This window comes from Primulina eburnea, chromosome 8 (genome assembly GCF_022965805.1).
Source record: "Primulina eburnea isolate SZY01 chromosome 8, ASM2296580v1, whole genome shotgun sequence".
Taxonomy (NCBI): Eukaryota; Viridiplantae; Streptophyta; class Magnoliopsida; order Lamiales; family Gesneriaceae; genus Primulina; species Primulina eburnea.
In genome coordinates, this window is record NC_133108.1 from 2,093,549 (window position 1) to 2,112,525 (window position 18,977).

The 18,977-nt window shown below is 34.7% G+C and overlaps 1 protein-coding gene across 1 annotated transcript; it reads left to right on the plus strand.

Moving 5' to 3' along the window:
• Window positions 1-474: 474 nt before the first annotated feature.
• LOC140838333 (DNA polymerase delta catalytic subunit) lies at window positions 475-17,720 on the plus strand. Its single transcript, XM_073204553.1, has 30 exons — window positions 475-933; window positions 1,282-1,392; window positions 2,009-2,115; window positions 2,198-2,357; window positions 2,662-2,857; window positions 2,966-3,101; window positions 3,204-3,341; window positions 3,772-3,849; window positions 3,984-4,075; window positions 5,939-6,005; window positions 6,152-6,223; window positions 6,797-6,883; window positions 8,030-8,149; window positions 8,244-8,342; window positions 9,325-9,432; window positions 9,529-9,624; window positions 9,747-9,812; window positions 10,753-10,809; window positions 10,919-11,006; window positions 11,101-11,180; window positions 12,819-12,932; window positions 13,182-13,296; window positions 13,415-13,587; window positions 13,741-13,812; window positions 15,384-15,458; window positions 15,546-15,635; window positions 15,715-15,875; window positions 16,249-16,322; window positions 16,446-16,533; window positions 17,106-17,720. The coding sequence occupies exons 1-30, from the start codon at window positions 711-713 to the stop codon at window positions 17,191-17,193; spliced, it is 3,231 nt and encodes a 1,076-aa protein (XP_073060654.1). The 5' UTR covers window positions 475-710; the 3' UTR covers window positions 17,194-17,720.
• The last annotated feature ends 1,257 nt before the right edge of the window (window positions 17,721-18,977 follow it).

Sequence of the window (18,977 nt, forward strand, 5' to 3'; positions counted from 1 at the left end):
TTGAGTTTTTGCTAATGTTGATGTCGAGATTTTATGGGAAGACTTAATGTACTAACAACTATATATAGTCCAAACATGTCAACACTTGACTCAATATAACTTGTTTTTAAACTTTAGGTCACGCTTGGATTAAATAATTGGATTTTCTAGATATTTGATTTTGAAAAAAATTTGAAACGACTATTTTATATAAATTCCAAATCCATCGTAATTAATATTACATCTCTACTATTTTATAAATGTTGAGTACTACAAACGAACTTCTTTCATCGACCTCACTACACCAACATAATTTTATATTTTTATCTTTCAAAAATCAAAAATCGACAAAATTTCATACATTTTCTCCACCAAAATTATGTGCCCAATCTTCTCCTCCAATATGCAAACAATCTTACATTTCGCATTTCTCATTTCTCATTTCTCATTTCTCATTTCTCATTCATCCATTTTCCTTGAACAATTGCTCAACTCCGATTTTTTTGTTTCCAATTTGTGTAAACTCTTTGTATACATTACTAGAATATTTGCTTTGAATCAAACCCAAATTCAGACCGTTTCGGAGTAAATTGCGAAGCAGCATCACGTGATTGTCACGTGTAGTATTCTCTACAAACTCACCGCCCTCGTCTAACTGGCGGGAATTCTACTAGCATTTCCCTCCTAAGCGCTTTCATCACCGCTTCACTGTCATTACCTCTAACGGCAGCATGCGAAAGCGGGGGTCTCCGATGCTGGTGCCGGGTGAGACTCCATCACCTCAATTGAAGCAACAGGCGGTGATGGAAGAAGAGGAATTAGACGAGGACGTATTCCTCGAGGAAACCCTCCTCCATTACGAGGAGGAAGAGACCCAGCGCCGTGCAGTTGCTGAGCGTCTCGCAAAGTGGAAGCGTCCCGTGATCCCACAATCCTTTCTTTCCCAGAATATCTGTATGTGCTGAAAAATCAAACTTCCGCCTTTTTTTTGGTTGTGGTTCGATTGTGTGTGCTTTTTGACTCTTAAATGATCTTTTTTTTCCTGCGTTGTACTTGTAGCTTTCGTGTGCGAAAACGAATTTATTGTTGTTATTGTTTGTTGTAAATGGTATAATTTTTCCAAGTTGGGTCTATCATCTTTATATTATTTGTATATCAGAGTCTTTGCAGAATAAAGAGCATTTTGGTTTATCTTGCGTGCAGATGGGACGACAACCGTGTTAATTGTATAAATACGAGGTTTTTCAAATAAAGATTGGATTTTTAACGGAACTTGCTCTTTTTTATTGTTTTTATTTGCAGTATTTCAACAGTTGGAAATTGACTATGTCATTGGGGATAGCCACAAGGACCTTTTACCAAATTCTTCCGGTCCAGCTGCGATTTTGAGGATGTTTGGGGTTACCAAAGAAGGTTCCCCCTCCCTCTCTCTCGCTCCCTCTTTCCACCCCACATAAAATCAGGGAATTCAATTACTAGTTCAGATGGGAGATAAATAATGTCAATGGCCCGTTTGTTCACCGGAAATCTGAAAAAAATCCTGTAAAATCTTTTATTTCTTTTGTTTTGCTCAACTCATTATTCGAGAGGAAGAAGTCTGGCATCAATTCACCTATATTGTAGTTACATAGCTCTTGCAGTGATATGGCATATCTACCTTTGAACATGAAAGTCGATTAATTTGCTTTTTTAAGATTCAAATTTAGCTTATCCTGTTGTGGAACACAACATCAGAAACTTTAAGGTTTAGATGACATTTAACAAGTGTTTGTTTATAAATCCAACTTGCATAATATTGTCTCCTTGGAAAGAATTAAAGGTTGCGTCACTAAAATTTGGATTTTGAGGTTTCTTTGAATTTAAATTTAAATGTATGAAGTTGTATTGTTTTCCGCTGACCACCTTGGCTGTTGTACTTGGAGTTAATTATTTTGTTTCATAAGAGACCTGAAAAGACCAGAAATTTCCTCGTTGTAAAGTTTGGTATTATGACAACATGAATCTCTGAGAAGTTTTATATTCTGGCCAGGACTCAGTGTTTGCTGTCACGTTCATGGCTTTGAACCCTATTTTTATATCAGCTGCCCTCCAGGAATGGGTCCAGATGATATTTCCCGTTTCCATCAAATTCTTGAGGTAATTTTGTCAGCTTACAGGCAAACTGGCGCAGATGAATATAATGATTTCCATCTATGCTCATACTTGGTTGCTACTACAGGGTAGAATGAGAGAATCAAACAGAAATAGTAAGGTTCCCAAATTTGTTCGCCGCATTGAACTGGTTCAGAGAAGAAGCATCATGTATTATCAGCAGCAGAGTTCTCAGGCCTTTCTTAAAATTGTAGTGGCTTTGCCAACTATGGTTACCAGCTGCCGTGGTATGAAATACTGTTTTTTCATCTCTTAAAACTTGTATGTATGTATTTACATATCCATCCAAGTATGAGGTAACATGTACTGTAAGTCCATGGTCCATACACTGCTAAATGAGTGCAAGTCATTATGTCTGTCGGTTCCTACTTACTTGTGGTTTTGTATTCTGGAATGCACTTGTTGCTTTTACATCAGAAGTAGCAATTATGGTTCATATTAACTATTTCAATTGGATGCAAGGTGATTGAGATGCAGATAGCATACTCCATATTTTTTTAAAACTTCATATTTATTTCTTATGCTTGGCAGGTATCCTTGATCGGGGCATACAAATTGATGGACTTGGGATGAAGAGTTTTATGACATATGAGAGCAATGTTCTTTTTGCTCTCCGTTTCATGATTGATTGTAACATTGTTGGGGGTAATTGGATTGAAATTTCAGCTGGAAAATATAAGAAGACAGCAAGAAGTCTCTCCTATTGCCAATTAGAATTTGATTGCCTGTATCCTTACGCATGGACATTTTTAAGAGTCTTAGCAATGAAACTTCTGTTGTTTTCTTTGCAGACTTTGATTGCTTTGAACACTTTTTCCTTTACTGGTGCTCTTAGTTTTTCAAACTTGATCTCGCATGTTCCGGAAGGAGAATTCTCAAAGATGGCTCCATTTCGCATATTAAGTTTTGACATTGAGTGTGCTGGTCGTAAAGGTCTCTTTCCCGAGCCAACTCATGATCCTGTTATCCAGGTTTGCGGATCATCTTTTAGTATCATGTGACCGATTACATGGTTTAGATGTGATATGGTGCTTTGGTTAGAATTTCATTCTGTGGCCTTTTGCAATTTATAGGTAGCCAATCTAGTGACCTTGCAGGGTGAGGATCAGCCATTGGTTCGTAATGTGATGACCCTGCAGTCATGTGCACCTATTGTTGGTGTTGATGTTATGTCATTTGACACAGAAAAGGAGGTTCTATTAGCTTGGAGGGTAATGGTCTTTTAATATAAATCTACTATGCTTTGATAAATTTATTCACATCAAATGCCAAACTACTTTGTTTGTGTGGGTTCAGAAGAAATTCGATTATTTCCCTTTCATATATTTATATTACCAACCAGTTCTGATATTGCTTGAATGGTTGTTTAATAGGGCTTTACGCGTTGATTTTTTTATACCATTTGATTTACTTTCCCGTGTTTTAGTCACATATTAGCACATACAGGTTAATCATGCAATAGGAAAGAAGGCAGGAGATGCAATGAGATTATTTTGGAAACGCTTTATATATTCAATTCATTCTTGTGTTTAGCACTGACTAGCTTTTCAATATTGCCTAAATAGTTTCCTTTCTTGAACAGCAGTGCACAAGTATCAGTTGTGTACATCCAATCTTAATTTTTTCATCTTCTAAATGCAGGACTTTGTTCGTGAAGTGGACCCAGATATTATAATTGGTTATAACATATGCAAATTTGATTTACCTTACCTCATTCAGGTTAGAATTTATTTTCTGTGATTTTTTGCGTCAATTATCTTTTAATATCTTATTTTCCATGAGTTTTGAAATTCTTTGATCCATAAGAGCAGAAGGGTAAAACATTATCAACAAAAAAATTTCTTGCAATGCAGAGGGCTGAGGTTTTGGGAATAGCCGAATTTCCGATAATTGGACGCATCCGAAACAGTAGAGTTCGTGTCAAAGATACTACTTTTTCGTCCAGGTCATGATTATTTCTAATATAGTCAAGCATCAGAATAATCGTGAATATTTAGTTTTTTTCTTTTATGCGAGAAAGGTAACTGTTTCTTCTTGATTTATCCCCTGTGGCCCTGTGCAGCCTAAATGTTGTAAGAAATGAAAAGTGATGCAGTTAAATATGAATGGTGTCCTTTTTTTAGTTCTAAGGTGAATGTGCTTGCTAATTCTCTAAACAATGACTTATGTGTTTATGTAGTTCCAAAGTAAACTATTTTCATTGATGTGCTTGCTTTCTATATATTGTTGATATTTATTTTTTTTTCATGCATCACCAATAAAAGTTTAAGAAAAAGATGCACTTTTTTTTTGTCCTAAAAGGATTTGGTTTCAACAGTGGATTGTCTAGTAAAATAGTTGGGGCATAGTGAACATAAAATACTAATACCCCAATATAATCGAAGATCCGTCGAGGGCAATGGAGCTGAAAGTACTTATTAAACAACATGATACAACTACTTTCAGTTGCAAGCCAAAACTCTGTTCTAAACATCAAGAACTCAGTAACATACAGAGTTGACATTTTGTATCATATCCGTTAAAGCATGAATTCCTGGATAGAGGTCGGCATGCTTCTTATCTTTGTACAAGCTTTCCTGGTTAAGAAAAGAAAAATATTATATTCATTCTTATCTCTTCTGAAGAATGATTAAAATCAGAGAATGTTCTCTGTTTGGATCCTTAATTTTTCTTGCCGTGTAGATTCCAAAAAACTTCATATTTTGAATGGTTCAGTAGAATTAAGTATCCCACTACCGTTATATTGCAGATTCTTTTTACAAATATATCTCTTGCATCAGCACTATACCTTACCGGTAACTCTGTTATCTTCCACTGAAGACTTTGAAGAGTGACTGGTACCATTAGTGAAATCACAGGAGTCTAATATTTGTTTGTGGATCTTGGATTGATATCTGACTGATGGGATTTGGAATCATCAAACAGGCTGAAAACAGTGCAAAAGAAGTCGTGTATAGCTATCCAAGTAGGGTCATTAATTAGAGTGAATTATATATGTATATATTCAATTTGATATCAGAGACAGGTCGTAGGGAGACCTTAGGTTCATGTCTCATTCCCATACAGCAAAGAATTCACTGCTAGATTTTATAAAAATGCTGCCTATATCCGAGATGTTTTAGAAATTAATATTTTTGTTTAGCATTTTAAGCTTTCAAAGAAAACATGGTCATATAATTTGTTGTTAGAGCTGCACGAAATAAAATGTTTTGGACTCGAGTAAACGGATACATGCAGAGGATTTATTAGAGACCAGACTTGTAAAATTTGCCACCTTTTTATTCACCATGTCACCTTTGCAACTGATTATGGGTCCTTTCCTTTATTTTTTGCATCACTTTACAAGCTGATGGTGAGCCATAACGCTGAGCATATTTCCAATGATCATAATTGAAGTGGATTGATCAAGTATATGAATTCAAGGAATTACTTATTACTGTGTCCAAAACCTTGCATGCCTGTTTAGCTTGAACTGCTATTTATTAGCTGGGGAGGCTGGATTAATTGATCTCAGCTAAAGGGGACAGGAAATGCTTGGATTGGCCCATAAATTACTAACTTTTACTTGTTGACAAAATTAATTATCAAATTCCTCGGTTTATATATCTTTTTTTTTTGATAAGAAACTTTATAATATTATTAAAAAAAGAGTGTTTCTTTTACATGAAGTGGACTAGTGGTCCACTACCAAGAAAGTTGAAATCATGAAATTAGCAATAAACATAAGTCCAATCTCTTAAAAGATCAAGTATCGATTAACTCGGTTTATATATCACTGAAACCATGACACCTATGTTTATTTCTGCAGACAATATGGGACACGTGAAAGCAAAGAAGTGTCAATTGAAGGAAGAGTTCAATTTGATCTGCTTCAGGTTCCCTGCTCCTGTCACTCCCACCTACAATCGGAATTATATCATATGATATTTGTTATATTTCTGATGATTCCACAGACTTTTGGATCTCTTCCTGTCATTTGTGAATATTTTTGATTGTTCCATTCCGCTTCATTTTTGGGCAGGTTATGCAAAGGGATTACAAGTTAAGCTCTTATTCACTGAATTCTGTGTCGGCTCACTTTCTTAATGAGCAGGTGACAATTATTTTTGTTCAATTTGCTTGTGATTTTTTCTGATAGACTTTATAATTTGATCACTTCATGCTACAATGCTCAAAGTTTCTTATTTTTTTCATTCCTGATCTTTCTGCTTTTTGCATGCTTGTTGGATATATTTGTTTTACCTGGATTGTTGTATGAAATTGATTTTGAGTCTTCCGCTGGAACCTATGCATATTAAGTTTCAATTTTTTTGGCTTTAAAGGCACTTAACTTATATTGTCCGTGACCAGTTTTTAATTATTTTCCATGACCAATAATTTTGGCCAAACCTTCCAATTTTTTACATGTATAGTTTTTCTCAACCATACACCCGGCCATAGAGAACATCACATTTCTCGCTTTAAATACGATTTTTTTTTGGGAGACATATGACACATAATCTTCCTTGCCAGGAAAAAGATATTCTTAAATGGTTCACTTATTTTAAATAATATTTTCACCCTTACTAGAAGATAGTACTACACATTCATATTTGTTTTGTGCTATTATATAATTTAGTGCACTAAGTTGGTGTTTTCTTTGTTTAACTATCTATTATTTGTGCAGAAAGAGGATGTCCATCATTCGATTATATCTGACCTTCAGAATGGAAACTCAGAAACCAGGAGGCGTCTTGCTGTCTATTGTTTAAAGGTGCAATTTTCTGAATCTAGTGTATTTCATCCACCACTTTATTGTTGGTGCATCAAAGTGCAGAATCCTTTTGGTTGTGTTTGGCCGAAAGGGTTTGGATTTGTGAGGATTTCAAATTAAATGGATTTGGAATGCATGGATTTGAAATTACTAGGTTGGAAAGTGGATTGAAAATTGAAGCAAAGAAATATACTTGGACAAAACAAATGATTTAAAAATCTTTCATTCTAATTTCGAGCCAAATGAATACAATAGATTTGTGGAGTGGATTTGAAATCAAATCCTTCAATCCAAATGCAACCTTTGTGTTTGTCTTGTTCCAGTAAATTTTGTTAAGTTGCATTTGTAGAGGTTCAAGTATTCTAACATGGTGTCAAAACATGATGCCCTGTGTTTGAACCCCTGCCGATGAAATCCTAGCATCCTGGTTATATTAACTAGTTGGTTTGCTACTTGTTTATGTGCTCAATATATGATCAACACTTGAAAAGACGTTTTACAAATGCAGGAAGGGGTTGACTTTGTTTTGTTGATAAGGATGCTTCTTTGTCAAAAAGGATCCATACTAAGAACATTTTATTTTTATTTTATTTTATCATATACTATATTGGTCTCTTTTTTCATTGAAAATACAAAAGTTATGAATTTATGATCTTTGATTATACTTATTTCATCATTTAAGGCTTTTAAATTTAGAACAGATGCCATTTATCCAGGTATTTGGGTAAAAAATTTTCCTTAGCTAAAAAGGAAACAATGAATGTAAGAAAGAAAACTTCTCTATTGCTATTGTATTGGAGAATTGGTCAAGAAATAAACCATGGCGAAAATCTTCCATCAGCCAGTAATCACGGGCTATGTTTATGTATTTAGTTATATCATTGTTTTTATGACACTGCAAACGAATGATTTTTTTCAAGGATAATATCTAGATAAGTTTCTGTTGAATATTTACCTGTGATGCAGTTGTTATCTAAACCATGAGACATCCATAAATTTCAAATAGTTGGTCATAAATATATATATTTTCTCGAGTTTTTTCACTGATGAGAACTGGCAGTTGACATTATAGAGTTTTAGTATGAATAATCATGGGGACAGAAACAGTTTCGCTGCATATTGCTGTAAAGTAGGGAGTCTTTGCAGGATGCTTACCTTCCACAACGGCTTTTGGACAAGTTGATGTTTATTTACAACTATGTGGAGATGGCTCGAGTAACAGGTGTTCCCATCTCATTTCTACTTTCCAGAGGGCAAAGCATTAAGGTTATCTAGAGTCTTAAATTCTCAAGATGTGGATGGTTGAATGGATGGATGAAGGGCACCAACTGCATATCTTAATCATAACCACTATCTGCAGGTCCTTTCTCAGCTTCTAAGGAAAGCAAAACAAAAGAATCTTGTCATTCCAAATGTTAAACAGGCTGGTTCAGAACAGGGAACATTTGAGGGTGCAACCGTAAGTGTGCATTTTGTTTTCCAGACATGTAACTATATGCATTTTCTGTGGATTATAATGCAAACTTTGTACACTGTGTATCCTCCTCATATGTGAAAGGTAAATGGACACTACTCAAATGTTCTAAAATTCCTCAATTTGTATTAATACTAACTATATGCATTTTCTGTGGATTATAATGCAAACTTTGTACACTGTGTATCCTCCTCATATGTGAAAGGTAAATGGACACTACTCAAATGTTCTAAAATTCCTCAATTTGTATTAATACTAATGGCTTCTTAACATCTTTCAACCGTTCAATATTACACACGTAATTTTGTATAGGGACTTGAAACGATCTTGCTTGGAAGCTTTCATTCCGTATGCCTAAAGATATCGAGGCGCGGAAAAGTTCCTTGAAATTTGAGACATGATGAATCGGCATAATTCTTTTGATTCTTTTGATGATTTGAAGGTTTCTAGAGAATCAGTGTCAAAAGTCATTTTGTGGGCTATCAAATGTGTGCACTAGTTTAACTGACATGAATCGAATTTCGATTACAGTGAGGAGGATATGACTGTACTGATAGTTTTAGACACAGCATCTGAACTTTTGATTAAATCAGTCACTTCCCACTTAAATTACGTCCGTGGATTTTTTTAGGATTATCTGGGTCAGGTTCTTTGGCCTATCCAATTAAATTTGTTCCTTAATTATCTGCTTTTTGTTTCTGTTTAACAAGGACATCCTTATTGCCTGATGTTTGAAGCTTTTAATCTGTTTTAAAACCTCATCCTTTTCTTTTTGTTGCTTTTTGTGGGACCCGAATAAATTTATGATGCCCAGGGATGAATCTCTAATGGACTTCTATATGAGAAGTCACCATTGTTTCTGTAGTCATAGTTTTTGGGCCGTCATTGACCTCCATGTAGGATGCTTAGCACCGGGAATAAATCTTTGCTTATGAATTTTTTTTCTTTTTTTGTCTTTTCTTTTCAGGTACTGGAGGCTAGAGCAGGATTCTATGAGAAGCCCATTGCTACACTTGATTTTGCATCTTTATATCCATCAATTATGATGGCATATAACTTGTGTTATTGCACCCTGGTGAGCTACTTTTCCATCAACTGCTTTTGGGATTACAAGTGACTTTTGATTTATAGAAGTTTGGACGTTTACCGTCTCTTGATGATTATTCTATAGGTAACTCCTGAAGATATTCGAAAGTTTAATCTGCCTCCAGAATGTGTCTACAAAACCCCATCTGGTGAGACATTTGTCAAACCAAATTTACAAAAGGTAAATGTTTATCGAGATAAAATTCTGAACTTTATTACTTAGTTGAGGAGAAAATCAAAGTTTTTTCGAATCAGTTAGTTTCAATTTATGTTATTTTTCTGAACGGTTAAGTTTCATTTCAGGGAATACTTCCAGAAATTCTCGAAGAACTTTTGGCTGCTCGTAAAAGGGCTAAAGCAGATTTAAAGGTTCCATGAGTTTTTTTCTATAAATTTTTATGATATTTCTTGGTTTTTTATCCTGAAGTTGGTTGCTTTATTATTCGGTACGATTTGGATATACTCTGTTAACTATCCACGAATGCTATATCAAGTGTTAAATCAAATGAGCTCCATAGTTGAGCAGTCTGACAGAGTTAAATTCATGCTTGGGACGACACAGGATGTGGAGTTTGAAACCCTTATTTTTTTTAATATGATTCAATTAGTTTTCGAAAAACTATCATTGATCTAATGTGATGCAAAGGATGAAGCAAAATCCATAAATACTTCCTATTAAAAATTTGACTTCATATTCTCTGGCCAATCAGTGAGATTAGGGATGCACATCACTTTGACATTGGTTGTCACATTTTTTGCGTAAAATCATTGTTTATTTTTGAAAACATCAGAAATTACAATAAATTGAGAATATATTTGAGATTATCTCCTTTCATTTCTCAAGTGGTTACAGTACCAATACCTAATGAACATCTCTCACATGACGCTTTCTTAGCTTGAAATATTTTTATGATGAACACCCAAGTTTTCCATTCAAGTAGAATAAAAGAAGAAGACAAATGAAAGAATGCATGAAAGGAAAAGGAAGGAAAGAGCATCTAAGTTACCAAATGATAAGTCATGGAAATTAGTTTCCTTTTAATAATCTTTGGATGAGTGAATGTAACTGACTCTAGATGCCTGAAGATACTGGAGGACACTCTTGGATATGATCAATGGACTGGACATAGGTGATGTAAACTGTTTTCAGACGGTGTCAGCTACTGAATTAAACACAGAAAAGTGAAAATGGGCATAAAACGACATAGAGATTTGAAACATGTTGCAAGTCATTTTAGTTCATTCGATCATTTATGTATCTTTAACATAACATTTCTCTACATAGACTAATGGTTTGATTGGTTTTTAGGAAGCAAAGGATCCTCTTGAGAAAGCTGTCCTAGATGGTCGCCAATTGGCTTTAAAGGTATATTCTGGCATCTTTGGTGCTATCTTGGGTTTGCCTTTTACATTTTATTGCATGGGCACTTCTTGTATGCCTTTAGATTTAGCAAATGTATTTCCTGTTTTTTCAGATAAGTGCAAATTCTGTATATGGGTTTACAGGAGCTACAGTTGGTCAATTACCTTGTTTAGAGATATCTTCAAGTGTCACCAGCTATGGTAATTGCTCTTGTGAAAATGCACTTTGTCCTACTATATACTAGTGTCAATTTTAAAGTTTCATTTGAACTGATGAAATATTAATCCTTCAAAGGCCGACAGATGATTGAACATACGAAAAAACTCGTGGAAGATAGATTCATTATTCCTTCGGGTTACGAGCACAACGCAGAGGTATGTATCAGAGATAAATCTCTGTATAGGACTTTATTCATCTGGCAAATCATGTTTAACTTGAGGCACTGTTTGGTGGTTTGTGAGCTTGTGGTCACTGATCCACATGTGGTGCTTTAAGTTGTTGAGCGGTGAAATAGAACACGATGGTACTCTCTTTATTCGACCAGAAAATATTAAGCTAAAGCTTATAACCTGTACATATCTGTGATATGACTGGCCTTGTTTCAATTAATAACTGGTGTGGGAGAAACAGCAAATAGTTGGTTACTTCTACAGTTCTACATACTGTAACTATTCAGGGCCAGGCTTTTCAAAGTAATATGCATGAGAGCAAACATTTTTGTCTCCACTTCACATCTCGTCTATAGCAGCTAGTATCACTATTACTGATGTAGTGGAGGTCAAGTCCCTCTTAGGTTGTACTTATGTTCCAATTGGGGTCTGAATGTTGAAAAAAGTGTGTTTGTGATGGCAGTGGGGCCCTTCATTTTAAAAAAAATAGACAATAGCAATTTTATTGAAATCAATTAATCTAGAGCTTCTTCTAAATGAGATAAAAATTTCAAATCTGTCCCATAATCCGAGGTGGAGGTAGGTGAGACTCATCCTTTGTCTTCTTTTTTGTTGGTTTATAGTTAAACAATAGAAAAATTATAATCTCTTCACCCAAGAAAGAGAGTTTCCTCGCAAATTTGCAATTTACCCATCCTCCTCACTTGTGATATTTTTAATGCTACATAGATAACTCACGAGTATCGTCCTCGTATGGGTAAGAATGAGAACTCTGCAATATGAGATGGACAACATTTTTATGCCATAAACAAATGGTGTCAGGAATTTAGCTTCTCATTTTATGCATATGATTTCAATCTTATTCCTGCTATCAATATATGACATACTGTCTATAATTACAATGCATGTATATTTATCAACACATTTAAGCTGCGGAAGTCTTGAATTTATTGTACATGTTACTTAATTATCCCAAGATTCCAAGAATATCGTGGTTCAAAATTCACGCTCGAATGTTTTTCAATATTTAATTTTTATGTTCCTTGATTTTATATTACATAGGCTGCAAACAAGATTACTAAGCTTTGCCGCAAATATATTGGATGATAGTAAAATTTCAAGGTTATTTCAGTTGCTGTAAAAGTTGGTTGTAGCATTTTTTTGAATGAATTATTTATTTAAACTAAACCAGTTCTCTTTATTAGTTTCTCTTCAACCAGCTAACCAAAGATTCTTATAACTCTATGAGTGATTAATGTATGGTGAGAAAATATATTTCTTGTAAGGATATATTGTGATATAAAAATTAAGTTTTATGTTTTTTTGCAAAGTTAAAACTACTTGTGATTGTTTAGTATTTTTTACATTAATTAAACTCAATTTTGATTTGTTAACATCACATTTGATATGATATAGATTATGACCAGTTCTATTCTATTGTGGAGAGTTGCATAATATGAAATAACATAATTCTAGTCTGAGCTTGTTTCTTCTCTTGTTATGTTCATGCTTTCTACAATTTATAGCTCTGTTATATACTTTTTGGTCACCCTCGACAATAGACCTCATCAATTGGTTTACAGCAGAAACATATCTTTAGAATTTACAATATTGTGATTGCAGGTCATATATGGAGACACAGATTCAGTTATGGTGCAGTTTGGTGTGTCCTCGGTGGATGAAGCCATGAATTTGGGTAGGGAAGCTGCTGACTACATCAGCGGTACTTTCATCAAGGTATATACTACTCTGTAGGTTTTTTGTGCTCCTTTTGCTATATATCAGCTATCATTTGACCCTAGATACATGTGCATCTCGCAAGCATGGATTGGGAGAATCTGAATGTTGATCAGAAATTGTACTCTCCTATGTTTTTCATGTTCGCACTGAATTGTTTAGCTGCCTTTATGTCTCTCATTGGCTCTCTCGTCTTTTACCCATTTTTTTAATTTATATTCATGCTATGGTCTTGCTTTTGTTTTACAGCCCATAAAACTAGAGTTCGAGAAGGTTTACTATCCATATTTATTAATAAGTAAGAAGAGATATGCTGGCCTTTACTGGACAAACCCAAACAAATTTGACAGAATGGATACGAAAGGTTAACCTGGTGTCGCCATTCAGCTTCTTTATACCATTGTTATCAATATTTGCTAGTGTATTCGAGATACATTTTATTTATCTTTTTGGTGAAATTGTTCCCTTTTTTCCGGTTGTAGGGATTGAAACAGTTCGAAGGGACAATTGTTTGTTGGTCAAGAACCTTGTCAGTGAATGTCTTAACAAAATACTCATAGACCGAGATATTCCGGGCGCTGTTCAGTATGTCAAGAGCACAATCTCAGATCTTCTTATGAATCGTATGGATTTATCACTTTTAGTCATCACCAAGGTAAGAAATTGAATCAACAATAGCACTCTTAACCCTTTCTTTCTGTCAACTTCGTCAAGCTTTTGGGTTTTTTGATTGTTCTGTTCTGTTCTGTTTTGTTTTGTTTTGTTTTGTTCTGTTCTGTTTGAACATCAGTCTTTCCCTGTCACATAGGGTCTAACAAAAACTGGAGATGACTATGAGGTTAAAACGGCACATGTTGAGCTTGCCGAAAGGATGCGCAAAGTAAGTAATTTTTTCTTCAATTAGATGTAGTTGATTTGGAAATTTATCAGCTTTGATGGTAGATTTCTCATGTGTAGCATAGTGTTCAAAATGCTACATTAGCTCGAATGTTCCAACTCACTCTCTTGATTAGCTTGAGTTTTAACCCACATAGGAAAACTAGGATAATAATGGAAATCAATTTACCCTTTATGAGACTTTATTGCAATTCTTCACCGCTTTAAGTGATATAATAGTTGAAAGTTAAGTTTATTTTGGTATGTCAGTGCTACTGAACCATAATTGAAGCTCTATTTTGATGTTAATACTCGTTGAAATATAATAATCGCAGTCCCTGAACAAGTGTAACATTGTATTACACATTGTTTGTCTTTGACTAATTTCGTATAAAGTCCATGTCTGCGATTGCAGATGGATAGTTTTAGTTGGTTTATCATATTAGAGTTCCCTTTTCACGTTTGGAAATCCTTAATACTGAATTTAGGATACAAAACATGTAGAAGCTATTAAGCTAACATCATGTTCATTATCTCACAAAAAGCCCTTGATGGAGTTAACGTGTTATATTAACAATCAAAACTAAGGGTTTGGACACAACCAGAAAATTTTGAACTGGCTTGTTTCTAATAACTATTCACTTGGTATATAAAGTTTCATAGTTTTTAAAAAAGTCATCAAGATGCTAGGATTAAAGCTCTAATCCTATTTATCAAAAACAATACTTATTGGCGAGAACGTGCAAGATTTTTAGCGGTTAAACTCAATGCAAGCTTGCCACCATGGCAAATTCCACTATTTCGACAGTTAAAAACTGAAAATCAAAGGCTGAGCCTTGTATTTGCATAGGGACTATGCGTTTTGGATAGCATTTAGGCTTCTTCCACAGGGACGTATTTCAGGGCGATGATTAGGCTACATACTGAGACCATGAGTTTGTGTAGGTTCAAGCCTTCAAGGCACAACAAGGCGTAGCCTCTGCGCCCACAGACATGCCAAGGTTACCCCTGAATGTAAAGTACACATCTAAGTTTGCCTTAAAATCATAATTCGAGCCAAGTAGCTTAAGTAATCTGAAATAGGACCCAAAAAAACTTGTGCTTAGACAAAGATGGGCACCGTGCATTCTAAATGAAGTTCAATGTAATGGCCATTGATTTTTTCTTGTCCATTAATAAATATTTGTTATTGTTATTTAATGCTATGTCATATATATTAGATGGTATACGACAAAATCTTTTTCATCTATCTAAATTCTAACCATTATTTCTCAGACCCTGACTTTGTAAGGCACATTCCTCTACTGCGCCTTGCTCCTAGGCCCTAGGGCACATGCATGTATCTGTGGACCTGAACTTCAATAACTATTCCATATTCCTCATACCTCTCTTTTATGTTCTCACCAATTGGTATGGTATTTGTGATATTTCTGGAAGAAACTCTCGAGATCTAAAAGCTTCTGATTCTTAAATTGCAGTTTGAAATTCTCATAATCTAATTGTTGATTGTGAAGGATTTGTTATTTTATTAGATATTCAGAAAATTGATTAGTAAATATATTCTTTTTTCGATAGCGAGATGCCGCTACTGCTCCAAATGTTGGTGATCGGGTACCTTATGTCATTATCAAAGCTGCCAAAGGTGCCAAGGTAATTTATTTGTTGAATTTTTTGTTTAATGCACTACACAGAATGTATCAAGCATGTTAACAAGTCCTGATTACCTGTTTCAAACAGGCATACGAAAGGTCAGAGGACCCCATCTATGTGTTAGACAATAATATTCCGATAGACCCTCATTACTACCTTGAAAATCAAATTAGCAAGGTTTGTGCGGCATTTAACTGGTTCTTTTTCTTTTTAAATTTTGTTGATTCCAACCGCTATTAACTACGTTTATTTGCAGCCGCTGCTAAGGATCTTTGAACCCATCCTGAAGAATGCTAGTAAAGAGCTACTTCAAGGAAGTCACACAAGGTCCATTTCCATTTCTACCCCTTCAAACAGTGGAATAATGAAATTTGCTAAAAAACAACTAAGCTGCATTGGATGCAAGGCTTTAATAAGGTAAAAGCTCGGATAATAGTTATCCCATGTTTGATTCGTGATAGTGATCCAAACTAACTACATCGTCTGCGTTTTCTTCAATTTATTGAGGTTTCAAGTCTTAAAATGTTTTGTCTCACTGAATTTGGAATGACACGAAACTGGGCAGCAGGCTTCCCATATTTTTCTTCTTACTTTGCGTACACACTGGTTTTCGGACAAATACCTTTTAACTGTTTAGGCTTTCATCTAATTTGACCTTACATGTGAATAAAGAAGCTATCTTAGATAGGCGTGCCAAGATAAATGTAATACTCAAACAAACATGCAGTAGTGAATATTTGATTTTAAATTTATAAGGTACTAGTGTAACCATTCTTGTGCTTTGTACCAGTAATTCCGATCATACTCTGTGCTTGCACTGCAAAGGAAGAGAAGCTGAACTTTATTGCAAGTCTGTGACTAATGGTATGCTGAAAAGCCATCATTACTCATGTCATGGTCAATGTGTATTCAATTTATTAAAAATGCATGAAATTCTTGCTTCTTCAATTACGTATTCTTACATATAATTAATTATTTCATTCTCAGTTGCTGAACTGGAGCAGCTTTTTGGGAGGCTATGGACACAATGCCAGGAGTGCCAAGGTTCCCTTCACCAGGATGTGCTGTGCACTAGGTTAGCTCCACCTGCATATGTGGGTTTATATTTGTTATTTTAACATCCCATCGACATGGAAAGTTGATGCCTGGTTTTGGAAATGAACGAGAAAGGGGATGGTATTATGGTGATTTAATGAGGCTGTGTATTAAAGGGTAATAAAGGTAATCCATTACATAATATGAAGGTACCATAATCTCCTTTATGTTTATCCACAAAAGGCATATATAAACTTGTTAACTGAATAACTGTTAATTAGGGGTTGCAATGTAAAATATCATCATTAATGAGTGAAAAATGAAAATTGTGAAATGGGCAAAGTTTAACTGCATCTGAGATTCAAACAAGGCAAGACCGGAGCCACCGGTGATTCTTTAATCCTTTCCCTCTTACTAAGATTGAAAAAAGTCCTTGTGAACTATGACCAATACTGTTGTTTACCTTAAGAATCCTACAAAATAGATAGGCAGCGAAGGTTGGGCTGGCATGAGCGTTGTCTTGTTCCTTGATAAGCTATTGTCTGCATTGTTTCCATCGTTGTTTCTTATGAAGGTTTGCTTTTTCTCTAAAAATATTTATATCTTTGTCAGTCGAGACTGTCCAATATTTTACCGGAGAAAGAAAGCACAGAAAGACATGGCAGAAGCCAAGCTACAGTTAGATCGATGGAGCTTCTGATCTTGTAAAACAATTCTCTACATCATGAACTTCCTGTTTCTATCATTCTGGAGATACATTCAAGTATCCTGGAGTTCATGCCGGTCCATTAAATACATTCCAGTAAAGTTCTACAAGGTTGGTGATGACATGGGGCATCTTTGTTATGACTTGATACTGTCCTTGCAATAAAAGGTAATGAGAGGTCGAGGCATTTTGGATGCAGAGTAATGTCTGAAACTCTAACGTGATCCCACGTACTGAATTTGTTTAAGTTCAAAATCTTGTACGAGATGTTAATCGATGAGGGTCAGCTGCAGTATTGGGTAACCAAATTTCAACACTTTCAGCAGCAACTGGATGGCAAGATTTTGGCTTTAGAGTTTTTTGTGTTTCAAGTTTGATCTGTAAGACTACTTGTAAGAGTTTGTGGTACCCTATACCTAAAACAGATGGCGAGAATATAATCAAAACAGATATTTTTCGTTAGTAGTTATAAATATTTTTTTATGTAGTTTATAATTTTTTTTAAATGTAGTTTACTTTCGGTGCCATTCCAGTGGCATTGTATTTTTTAACTATAAATTTTGTATCATAATATATTACATATAACGCCACTTTTGGGGCATTGTAAAATATACCTGTAGTTAGAAAAACCTATAAGCGTACTAGATAAATTATGTGTCATCGGTCGAGTCTTTTGAACATATGTACTTCTCATGCCAAAAAACAAGGGAGGTATGAGATAAGATCCGATAGTGGTTGGGGATGAAGAAAGTATAAAACTATAGGCGAACTAGGAAGTATGAAACTTCAATATCAAAACTACCAAATAATTGAATTTGAACTCTTGAATGCTTTGTTCACGCTTGAAGTTATACACTGATTTCGACAATTTCATGTGGTGGTTTGTACTAATTTATCCAACATATTTCATGTGCCATATTATCTCAATCTGGTAAAAGCTTTTAATATACTAAATAAATGTAAATAACACTGATCTTTCGTGTTCCAAGTCAAGCAACTCACGTGTCATTGTATATGGTGGATGGATTTAAGCACAAATATTTTACTATAATCAAGCGAGTAAAACAAACTATTGACTAAAAGAATAAAACTCAAATACATGTTTTTTTTATATTTCAAAGAGATTCGTATTTATTCCTAATTCAAAAAATGCAAACTGAATTAAAAAACCCAGAAAAGAAGAAAATAAAATAAAACGATTGAAAAATTAGAATAATAAAAAAAAGAAACTGAAGTTTGCGGGCAAAAAATAAAATAAAATAAAATAAAATAAAATAAAATAAAGTCTCCACATTCAGAAACGAGCCAACATCCCAACAGACTTTATAAACTGCAGAAGTTGAAAAGAACACAGAAAGCCAGAACTCTCTCCCAGATAATCCACAGTAGGCGGCGCCGCTCGTTTCAGGTGACCTTATATTCTCTCTTCCCTGTTTTTTTTTCAAAAACTCGATGCATCCTCTATTTCATCCCACTTCAAACGCTGAAAATCTGTAGTGGCGCTCATTTTTCTTTGCCATTGGAGATCAAGTGAATTTTGTTCTAGGATTGAAATAACATTAACGTAGCTGATAGGAAGGAGATTCAAGAAAAGGGAGATCCCATCCAAGAAAAAGTTACAAAAATTATTTCTTCGATTGATTCCGAAATCAAGAATGATCCAACTTTTTTGCTGCAATTACATTGCATGCAGTAGTTGATTCCCGTGTGTCGAAGTAGTTTAATACTCTCTTTCACTTTCCAAAGATTGACTTGCATGAGTTTTGTAGTGAATTACG